At 40.1% G+C, this 11,771-nt stretch overlaps 2 protein-coding genes across 2 annotated transcripts; one reads left to right on the top strand and one right to left on the bottom strand.

The window, feature by feature from the left end:
* Window positions 1-3,934: 3,934 nt before the first annotated feature.
* On the top strand, window positions 3,935-4,927 carry LOC110874443 (putative ATP synthase protein YMF19). Its single transcript, XM_022123099.2, has one exon. The coding sequence runs from the start codon at window positions 3,956-3,958 to the stop codon at window positions 4,631-4,633; it is 678 nt and encodes a 225-aa protein (XP_021978791.2). The 5' UTR covers window positions 3,935-3,955; the 3' UTR covers window positions 4,634-4,927.
* Window positions 4,928-9,421: 4,494 nt separating this feature from the next.
* Window positions 9,422-10,465, bottom strand: LOC110875966. The gene is made up of 2 exons (XM_022124155.1): window positions 9,917-10,465; window positions 9,422-9,757 (listed from the first exon to the last, which is right to left on the bottom strand). Exons 1-2 carry the CDS (start codon window positions 10,463-10,465, stop codon window positions 9,422-9,424), a joined length of 885 nt encoding a protein of 294 aa, XP_021979847.1.
* Window positions 10,466-11,771: the final 1,306 nt, after the last annotated feature.

Below are 11,771 nucleotides of genomic sequence, written 5' to 3'. Positions count from 1 at the left end.
TTATCTGGCTTTCTGTCACAATGGTGACAAGTCACAATGGTGACGATGGTCATACCACTATTAGGTCAATGAACTCTAATAGTGACGGTCCTCCCTAGTAGGTCAATGAACCTAACTGGGAGAAATAGTAATGTGCACAATACCCCACTAACCAATAAATCAAGATATCCACGACTTAGTCCCTGTAATTATAACACTTTGAAAATAATTTGGAGTATTGTAAAACAGTTGATAAAAATAGAATGACTCACTTTGCAGATTTAACGAGCAGTGTATAAGCTACTGATTAGCCTTGATTATTCGTAATTTAACAATAATGCACACACAAACGGGTTAGTAACTAATACAGCAGTTACGTCAATTCACGAGATCAAACCCTCACATCGATTAACAAGTGCGATACTTAATAATTCAATCGGATTCACAACGAATAACAGAGCATAGTCCGAATTCGAACAGCACTCAAATATTCAAGTCGAAATCACGACGAATAATCAAACTACAAGCTCAATTTGAGCAGCACTCGGACAATCGTTGGATATTATAATCGATCAGACGTTGAATCGTAATAGCGATCGAGTTATTACCCTGATTGCGGCAGCACTTCGTGAATTGTGTGTGTTATTGAACTGATTGTGATATAACTCTTTGTACACAACGAATTTCTTCGTCGAAACAAAAACAGAAGGCAAGTCCCGATGTCTGCTATTTATACTAATTTTTGGGACTTGCTTACGGACTGTATGCCTGATCCCCTTACGGTCCGTAAGCTAAGCAGTCTAATTATAGGCTGCCTAGGCTCGGGACTAGGCTTGCTGAATCAATAACTTCAGCCAATCAGATGCTAGCAACGAGTTATTTTGGATAACTATCAACTAGGGTTTGCCCCTCTTGAGTTTTAGGGGCCCTGATCCTGATTCCGATTGTTCTAAAAATTCTAGGGCTGATGCAGAATTACTTGGGTGTCTCAATTAGGGTTTTCTTATTGTCTAATTATCGTCCTAATTATTGATTTTAGTGACAGTTGTTACAGTTAGACTGCGCCTATTGTCATTCAAGTTCAAGTGGAGACCTGGTATTCGAAGATTACTCGAGAAATGGCAGCTTCCTAGTGGAAATGTGGTTATCGACCCAGGCTGAAAAGTGGAGTCTTGTCTTTATTTTTGGTGCCCTGTTGAGCTGAGTTGTTTAGTTGGCTGTTTGTTTTGGTTTTGTTGTTTTGGCTGTTTTGTTCTTTCCTTGGTATGCCAAGGTTTTGGTGTGTAACATTTCAGTTGCACAATTGTGCTTTTTTGATTTATAAAATTCACCGGGGTAACCCTTTACCCAAAAAAAAACCCATCATCGGTGTAGACCGAAATAGGAACATTATGAAGTTTCACCCACACGGGAATTGACTTAATACCTTCTTTCTTGAGACTAACTGACGGGGACCAAACATTTAAAAACAACGGGACCTTCTTGATCAGCCATGGCCCTCCCTCCAACACTTTAGCCATACCCTCTTTTGAATCAAATTTAAAGAAGAAGAACCCATCCGAGTTCATCATGAGTTTAGCAAACCCAAACTTCGCCCAAACATTCTTAGCATAGTATTCGACAACAGGGTATGGTAACCGGTTCCCCAGAAAATAGCCATATAAAACATTCACAAATTTCTCCTGGACTTTACGAATTACCTGACGAGGAATGACAACATCAGCATCCGGATTTGTCTCTCCCGATTCCATCTTTCTGAAGTTTACTTCCCTTTTCCTAGTGCTCATATTCTTCACTTTATCAGCATAAGACAGTATGGTTACACCCTTGCCGGTATCCTCCTCCATATTACGATCAGCCGCAACCTTTGTTTCTTGGACTGGAACGGTCACCTTTTCCAATTCGTCAATGATATTTATCATTCTCGACTCGTTTTGGACCACACCTCGTCTCGGCAACAATGGATTTCCATCGATTTTCAACGACTTTCCATCAAGACTATTACCCAACGAATGAAAACTGGATCGCATCTCCTGAAGAATCGACGGCTTAGCATTGCTCGTAGAGATAAAAATATCCACATGCAATTTTTCAGTGAACGACTGAAACCCTAAATCCTCCAACCCCGTTTCCTTATTTCTCTCCATGCACGACAAGATCTAAGCTCTCAACCAAACGAAAAAAACATGCAGCCACACAGAAAAAACCCTAATCCTTAAAACCCTAGTGTTAATCTTCAACCCTTAACCGATTAATCCAGTGTTTTCGATCTAGCTAAATTAAACTCAGTTAACTACAATAAAAAACAACTAGATTAATAAATCAGAATTTCGAATTGAACACCAAGGAGGCGATTGAATCGAAAAACAAGAAAAAACCCTAAATTTAAAGTTGGTCACAATTGCTAACTAGTTCGTTATAGAGTCTTGAACGATCAAAGCCTCCAATCACAGACTGTTATACAAAAGATTGCAACAAAAACTAGGGTTTCATGATGAACAGGAATCGCCAAAAGGAGAGAGAAAGGGTACACTAAAAAGAATAATTGTTGGATAGTACTTATTTTATGTTCACCAAACCGGTTGGTAGTATGATATAGCGCTATAGGATTTGACACCCCATTCCTGTTGTCATGGAATGTCAGAAACCGATATTTTATCCAATTAGGGATTGCTTTCGTGGTATTTCTAAAGTCTCCTAGGTGTATTTTGATGCACTAGGTTTGGTTGAATTCTTAAATCTCATGTGTGATATTGTACAAAACCAACATATATTTTGTTAATTAATAAAACATAGTTTGATATGTTATTTATAAAACCAAAACATAGTTTAATATGTTATTTAAAAAACCAAAACATAATTTAATATGTTATTTATAAGACCAAAGCATAGTTTAATATGTTATTAATAAAACCAAAGTATACTTTTGATATACTACTGAAAATTATTATTTTGACGACTAAAGTATATTTAATATACTATTCGTTTAACGATTTTAGAACTGAAATACATAATAATATATTACTTAATCGACTTTCTTAAAACCAAAATATATTCTTTATATATATTACAAACCGTTTTATCAAAATGTTGTTTTACAAACAACATATTTTATATAAACTCATTTTACTTAATTATTTATTTATGCATTATTCTGTTATATCATCTGATTTCTTATAAATTTTAGTATGATTTATAAAAGAAAATATTTTAAGGTTAATGACTATTTTTGATTAAATATTTTTCTAAAACTTACAAGTCATGAATCTAATTATAATAAAACCTATGTATCTCACAGGCATTTTTATGCTGACGTACCTATTTTTACACATGTTTCAGGTGCTGTTATGTGATGATTGTTGATGCATGCTATACATAGGATGGACTCGTGCCTTAGCGACTTTAAAACTTGAAAGATAATATTTGTATTTATCTGATTTATAATAAAACAATGAGTCCAATAATTCAATAAAACGAAATTATTTAATCCATGGTTGTGAAACAATGATTCTGTTACAACACTCCCTGACGTTTCAGCCACGTTTTGTTGTTTTACGTGGTCGGTGTGTGACAGGGACGGGAAGAGCTCTAGAGCTGTTTTTTTCATTGAGCGAAAAAGTCGCCCTGAGAAAAGATAATCTTGATGCGGGGTTTTCCGCATAACATAAAAGAGGATCTCAATAATAACGGAATAGGTTCCCGGACCTTCACCCAATTAAGGTGGAGGTTGCGCACCTCTTTCTAGCCTTAGGAAAAATGGAACCAGATGCATTTTTAAAGGAATGCACTTTGCCTTACACAATATAAAAAAGAAAAAGAGAATAAAAATAGAAAGAGGAAGGAACAAAGTTGACACAATCCCTTTCTTTCCGTTGGTCAACAACCAACAAAACGAAATCGTTTAGTTCTTCACTACTCATACAGGAAGGCCTCTCTTTCTGTATGGGGGGGGGGGGATCCTTTGTTCTCGATCAAGATGCCTCAACTGGATAAATTCACTTATTTCACACAATTCTTCTGGTCATGCCTTTTCCTTTTAACTTTCTATATTGCCATATGCAATGATGGAGATGGACTACTTGGGATCAGCAGAATTCTAAAACTACGTAACCAACTGCTTTCACACCGTACGAACAACATCCGGAGCAAGGACCCCAACAGTTTGGAAGATATCTTGAGAAAAGGTTTTAGCACCTGTCTATCCTATATGTACTCCAGTTTATCCGAAGTCTCCCAATGGTGTAAGGCTGTCGACTTATTGGGAAAAAGGAGGAAGATCACTTTGATCTCTTGTTTCGGAGAAATCAGTGGCTCACGAGGTCATGGAATGTCTCATTTTTTGGTAAAAATCTCCGCAATCTTCCTTTTGATAGCTCTTGTTTCCTATACAGGAAGCGAGAGTTACGTTTTTATGGATGAATTGGCAGAAGCCGTTTCACAGTTTCTTCCCGTTCCCGGAGAAGGCCTTTTAGGTCACCCCGGGAGTCCTACCCCCCCACCTGGAAATTCAGGTGTGGAATTCCTTCCGGGTTCTCTCCCACAAAACGTAGAGACTGGGCACCAAGAAAGAAGGAGCCTTTTAACTTTATTAAAGAAACATCTGCAAAGATACTGCGCTGACCAAAAGGTCGCACAGAAATTTCCTGACCTCTAATTTCAGGAAATTGATATATCTGCGGAACGCTTAGCCATCGAAGAATTGGAAATAAATGGAAAGCCTGTCGTGGAAGTCGCAGAGCTTACCCGGTATCTCAAACCGTTTCAACGATCAAAATCGTTTTTTAATTCCTTTTTCAATCGATTTTTTGATCAAAGTTGACGGATAAGTCAGAATCAGAATAGGTCCCCAGGGGACAAATCAATAGGAAATGTAATTTGCTTCGTAAGAATCAGAATTCACTTCTATGAAAGACTTTCACGGGAATTGTCTTGATCGTCGGATATCATTGAGAAAGAAATAGGAAGAAGTGTTATCGCCTGCAATTCTTCCCAGCATTAGAATGAGCAGTGGGACTAGGGGAAGGATACATATATTGAATTAACGGAAAGACTCGTTGATACCTCCTTTTAGGATGTAGTCGGAATAACTGTGGGGAATCGATATAGATGAGGCATTACAGATCTTAGCACTTTCCTGCATTCCTGCTGCAAATTCATATGTTGTTCTCAGATGTGGCACTTTCGGAACCGGTACAGAAATGGGTGCTTTTGGGTGTGGGAAAGCTGGCGGGCCCCCAATAGTTTGAATAACTAGCCTCTAAGGTTAGCGAGGTTCCTACTATGGTGAAAGATCTTTCACTATAGTGGGAAGAAGATAGGTGGGAACGAGCAGACCGAGAGCAAAGCAAGTTCTAGTGGTGCGTTGTCTTCCTGGTCCTATTTCAATCTTTTTCATGGTATGGAATTCACTTCATACCTGCAACAGAGGAAAAGCTGCGGTAATGCTTACTCTCCTGGTCAATAGGGCTATTCAAACCAATCCCCCCTAAGCTGTTACTGCAAGAGCCGCAGATCTGATCCTAGAATAGAAGCTCAACCAATTGCCGATACTCTTTCATCAGTTGTGGGATGCTTAGACGGTATTAGTGCTTGAGTAAGCGGTGCTTCCTTTCTGTTTGCAATTACCGCTGCAGAATAGTCATCCCTAAAAGAAGCTGTTTTCAAATTCAAATAGGTTTCTTTTAGAATAGGTTGTCCTCGAATAAGCTCTTTGAAAGATAACTGAATGCGTTTAGTCCTTTGGGGATGGGTCTGCCCGCAGGGGCTCTTTTTAGCTCTTTTAAGGAAGTGAAGATGAATAGTCGACTTTTTTTTGGGTAAAGGGTTACCCCGGTGATTCTATATATCAACAAACCAAAACAATACAAGTAGTATGGAGAGTCCATACTAGTTCAAACATGGGACATCCCCCATGAATGTAAACCACAAACACAAGGCAACCAATGAAAAACAACTAGACTACATATCTAGAAAGGAACACAAAACTAAAAGTGATTAGCCGCCATCATCAGACAAACGGGTATCATAAATCTCCCAAGCACGAAGCAGCTCCCTCACCATCACAGTGTCCTTTAACTTCACTCCCATAAGCTTATATCGAACCGTATGAAGAATAGTATCACATAAAACATCCGGAGGTCTTGTCTGGTTCTTGAAAAGTCTCGTGTTTCTCTCTTGCCAAATAAAATAAGTAGAAGCATCAAGAACCAACCTGCTAACATAATTAGTCGCCGGTTTCGAACATGACCTAGCAGTCATTCAGTTAATGATCGAACCCCAATCTGATCCAACGTTTCTCATACCACCTTTGTTGCGAACCGAGTTCCAAACTTGTGTCGAATAAGTACATCCAAAAAACAAGTGAGCATGAGAGTCAATATCCGCATAACAAAGAAGACAACACATCATGTTCATATTCTTTCTTCTCAATATATCCCACTAGAGCATTTTGTCTTGAGTCAAGAGTTTACGACGAATAACCAACCACATAAAAAAGGCATGCTTCGGAATACACTGAGGGAACCAAATAAAATTCACCCAGTCCACCTCTTATTCCCTCTGCCGAACCGAATGCCAAACCTGGGAAGCCGAATGCTCAAACAAATCGTTACCATCCTTCCAGAGGAGTTTATCATGCGAATTAGGGGCCGTATGAATGTGGTCGATCTGATTAAGCACAGGAAAGAGATCTCTCCATGCAACCGGCCATCTCTAACCACCATTAAGATCAACATCTTGAACCGTAGCAGTAAGACTAAAACCCGCTGTAATAATAGTTCTTGGTGAAATAAAATTACCTTGCGGACCCAATTGACACCAGGAATTATACCAAGCCGAACTATTGCTACCATCCCCTATCTTGGACCAGACAAAATCTCTAATGAAAGGCCTAAGCTGAAGGATTTTTCGCCAACTCCAACAACAATTAGAAACCGATTTGCAAATCCAAAAACTCTTCCCTCTTAGTCTGTACGTATGAATAGTCGACTTTGTTTCTTGCTTGACTGCTTTCATCTCCTGATGTCAGAAAAGGTGTTCTATCGCATTCTTTTAGCTGCAAGGGAACCATCAGGTTGTAGTGGTTGAAGTAGAGCCAAGCAGCGATGGACTCTGGTGCGAACCATGTTGGATCACGGGTGAGGCTGAGAAAGAAGTCCTGCTCTGCTGCCCTGTGTTAAGTAAAGTGAGTTGACTCCGTTTCAGGCCATGTTAGTCAGTCTCATGGAACTAAACTCTTAGATGCAGCATGCAGCCACCTCCATCCATCGGCATACCCTGGCCCGTCAGGGTGCTTCGAACACCTTATCGCATCAATTGAAGTCCACCTTATTGTTGATGAGGCCATTCGATCAATCGGCTCAACCGGATGCGAAAGGGTGGCGGTTTACGATCCTATCTCAACTTTACCTTACCCCCTCCCACCTTCCCTTTTCGCTTCGTATACTCCACTCGTTCCCTACCTAACGACCGAACTAGCGGATGGGAGGCCTTACCTGGTGAACTGCCTTCCTTACCTTAGGCTTTACGAGGACTCATTTTTTGACTTCTCCTTTTAGGCAGTTCACTCTCTTTCTCGACATGCAACTCACTTTTCCCTTTATTCCACTTCGAAAGGGGTGCGAACACTAGCTTTTGGTCAGCGGCTTTCCTCAGCCTCAGAGCCGACAAAAGCTTTTTTCTTGATTTAGGAACGAAAGAAGATGGATCCGTTTAAGACGAATAAGCAGCTATTATTTCCACTTGAATTCGACTCGAAAGGTCTTTCAGTGACCGAGTTCAGTGACCAAGGCTAGGCAACAACTCACTAGTCGAAAAAGACGCAGCTAGTCTTGGGATCAAGGCTTCTTTCCTTTGCTGAATCAGGAATAGCCGACTCCAGGTAAATGCTTTTCCCAGTTCAAAGGCGATGACTAGTAGATTCGTGGGTACCTATAAACCGAACAAATGTTCCCATGGTCATGATTGTTGACTAGACTGCCCTTTCTCTGATTCCCCTTGCCGACTCTGAACTAACTCATGCTTGAATGTGAACAACCGATAGAAAGCAGCATTTTACTAATTGGATTACCTTCTTCCCTTCCTTATAGTAGGAATTTATCTCTCGAACCCTAGAACCTTTGGGTTACGAACCCGAGAAAAGCGAATATTCAAAGCTTTCAGCGGGCTAGAGTCGTCTTCTTGCTGTTGTTGAATATGTACTTGTGATCAGCTTAGCAGTAAAGAGCTCTTGTTTAGCGAGAGTCGTATTTGGATTCTGCTTGAGCGGCCTTCTCGCTCTGAGTTACGGCAAAGGTATTTCGATAAGCCTCGTCATCTAGTATGACCAAAGCATTAGCCCTGTCTCTATCCTTGGGCTAAGGGCGCATAGACTGGAGGTGAGGTAGCTTAGGATGATGAAACCCTACCTTCTAACTTTCGGACTTTCTTACTGGCTTGACTTCTTGACTTAGAGCTTTCACGTGGCAATCATTGATGGAAAAAAGAGTGATAAAAATAGAAAATAAAGAGGTAGTTGACAGAGGTAGAATCGGCATCTGTCTCACTTGCTGGAAAGCTTGACTTGGCTATTGAAATCAGCAGCAACAAATCAACTTAATTAAGATGTTGAAGAATCCGTTCTTGGAAGAAGTCCTCACTTACCTTATAGTAAAATATCTGACAACTGGTCCGGATTATGTAGCAAATGCCGCTAATGCGTAACACATTGAGTTGGGCTGCTTTCCTTAAGCAGATAAGACACAGCGCCATCAACAGACATACTAGCGAAGAAAGCACCAACCCTGGTGGAACAACACAGCCTCGATTCTCATCTCCTTCACTTACAGAAGACCTTGCCGAGCTCTACTTTCTTTCTTATACCAGGAAGCCTTTCGCTTGTCCCTTCGCACGTGAATCTTGATATCCAGGCTTGAGAGGTTTGATTTCTTCTTTCCTTAGGTTCCTTCCCTCACTTGTTACTAGCTGCTCTTCTAGCTCGCGTATCCGATGAAGAAGAGGCCCAAGGGACATCCATGGACAACCGCCACAGGGACAATTTAATAGCCCTCGGAGAAAAGCGACAAGTACCACTGGACAAACAAATCACTTTTGGAATTGTGACACCCCAGGAAAACCAGTAAACGATACAACTTACCTAGCATCCTCAGTAACCGCATGCTAAATTTCGGGACGAAATTTCTATTAAGTTGGGGATAATGTGACAACTCGAGTTTCCAAGATTCCAATTTCGCATTTATTGCACGTTCATTGTTTGTATTTTTGGGTAAAGGGTTACCCCGGTGATTTTATATATTCACAAACATAAAAACAAGTAGAGAGGGGATATCCTCCCTAGTTCACTCAAGAGACATGCCCCAAGAGCGTAAACCAAACAACTCAACAAACCAAATTAGAAAACTACTAGACAACCATATAGAAATAAAAAGACTCAAACACGCTCTAATCAGCCCCCATTGTCTTCTATTGCGTCTTCATCAATCCCCCATTTCCCAAGCAAACACTTAACAGTCGCACACGATTTGAATTTCACGCCCATCAGTTTGTATCGAACTATCTTGAGGATTACTTCACATATTGCCTCCGGTGGACGGGTTTGATTTTTAAAGAGCCTAGCATTACGCTCTTGCCAAATTATGTAAGCTGTTGCACCTACCAGCAGACGAGCCACATAACTCGAAGCCGACTTCACGCGCCTTCTTGTCATCAAACAATTGACAATCGAAGACCATTTAGGATCCACATCACCCATATCAGCCTTAGCACGAACCGAATTCCACACCTGTGATGAGAACTTACATTAAAAAAAGAGATGGTCATGAGAATCAACATTGGCATAACATAAGAGACAGCACATCATATTCATGTTTTTCCTCCTAGCGAAATCCCACTTTAAGATTTTATCTTGCGTTAGAAGTTTCCGTCTCATTATAAGCCAAACCAAAAAAGCATGCCTTGGAATGCATTGCGGAAACCAAACAATAGAAACCCAATTGACTTCCTGCTCCCTAATCCGAAGAGAATCCCAAACCGTAAAGGACGAATGATCCAGCAAATTATCTCCATCCTTCCAAAGCAAACGGTCTCGCTTATTATGATCCGGCCGAACATGATCTAACTGATTAAGAACCGGGAACAAATCCCTCCAAATATTCGGCCAAGCCCAAGCATCACCTCTATAAACATCCGTAACCATAGCATCTATCCGAAAGCCTGCATTAGTGATTACCCTAGGCGATAAAATGTTTGACAGGGGCCCAAGATGGCACCACGAGTCATACCAGGCTGAAATGGTAGTGCCAGCTCCCAACGAAGACCAAATATGCTCCTTAACCAGCGGCCTCAATTGGAGGATTTTCCTCCAACTCCAGCTGCATGTAGTCGTTTCCTTGCAATTCCAGAAATTCCGACCTCTAAGCCGATAAGAATGGATCCATTGCACCCACAAAGAGTCTCTCTGCTTCAGAATACTCCATATATGCGATACCATGATGGCTTTATTAACATCTCCAACCCGACGAATCCCAAGACCCCTTCATATTTAGGCACACAAACAGCTTTCCATGAAACTTTCGCTTTCCATCTGTGAAAGGAACCCTCCTGGGCCCATAAGAAATTCCTCATTTTCGCCTCTAACTCATTAACAACCCGAGCAGGAAGAATAAAAGCCGAAGCCCAGTATACATGCATAGACGATAAAACCGAAAGGATTAACTGTAACCTGCCCGCAAAAGATAACAACTTGTTTTTCCAGTTCTTGATCCTTTGATCCAATCTTTCAAGAAGCACACTACAATCCTTAACTCGAAGCCTCGTTGAAATAAGGGGAACCCTTAAGTACTTGACAGGCAACATACCCTCCTCAAACGGCAGGATATCCAACGTTCATTGTTTGTTTAGTTGTTTATTTGCACAATTGGTTTGCTTTGTAATTGTATACATTTTGATACAATAATGTGTATTGTAATTGTGCATGGTTATGTGTTACTTATGAAGGATTTGACAAATACTTAAATGTGGTGGTGAAACTATAAATGGTATATCTTGTGCATGTAATATGTGATAGATAAGTCTTTAGGGTGCTTAGTGCTAATAGTGAAACTTAAATCATTCTTAACCCTAATCCCTTTCACTAATCATCACCAAAAGAAACAAAGCACATACTTTCTCATTCTCTGATCCTCTCTGGCAATCATCATCTTCATCATTGGCACAAGCCCTGCAGTACTCTCGGTTTCCTCTCTTTGTTTAGAATCAATCCAAGGTAATTGTTTATTGATTGTTTGTTATTGATTGTTGATTGATTGATTCATGCTAAAACCCTAGTTCTTCATATGATAATTCTGTGCTTATGGATTTATTCTGATTATTGAGAAATGAATATGATTGTGGTGTAATCATTTGCCTGATGATTTAGATGTATGATATGTTGGAACTATTGATGATTTGTTTGATTTCTGCACTGAGAAAGCATGAAATTAGGGTTTCCTGATCGTATGAACGTAAGAATGTAACTGTTCCAATGATTCTGTGAATTAGCTTTAGAAATCACGTATGTTAAAATTCGGTGTTAACAGTCAGAGTTTTGTGAAGTCACAAAACTCTGAGTTTTGTCTGAGTTTCTTGTTTGATTGTTCAGTCCGAATACTATACATGTTAGTATGGTCCGAATTCTTGTAATGCTTACTTTGCCCGAACTTTATTAATGAACAAAGAATGTCCGAACTTTATGAGTAAAACATGGAGTCCGATCTTTTTATATGATATTTATATGTGTCCGACCTTTTAACATAAGG

The sequence above is a fragment of the Helianthus annuus genome, chromosome 9 (genome assembly GCF_002127325.2).
Source record: "Helianthus annuus cultivar XRQ/B chromosome 9, HanXRQr2.0-SUNRISE, whole genome shotgun sequence".
NCBI lineage: Eukaryota > Viridiplantae > Streptophyta > Magnoliopsida > Asterales > Asteraceae > Helianthus > Helianthus annuus.
This window is presented reverse-complemented; position numbering and strand designations above follow the sequence as displayed.

What these genes read in the sequence shown, in the direction of transcription:
- LOC110875966 (XM_022124155.1), bottom strand. Translation starts at nt 10,465, where the DNA reads ATGGTATCGCATATATGGAGTATTCTGAAGCAGAGAGACTCTTTGTGG. An exon ending in TTCCAAGGCATGCTTTTTTG is followed by an intron (nt 9,758 to 9,916) that starts GTTTGGCTTATA and finishes TTCTCATCACAG; the next exon opens with GTGTGGAATTCGGTTCGTGC.
- LOC110874443 (XM_022123099.2), top strand. Translation starts at nt 3,956, where the DNA reads ATGCCTCAACTGGATAAATTCACTTATTTCACACAATTCTTCTGGTCA.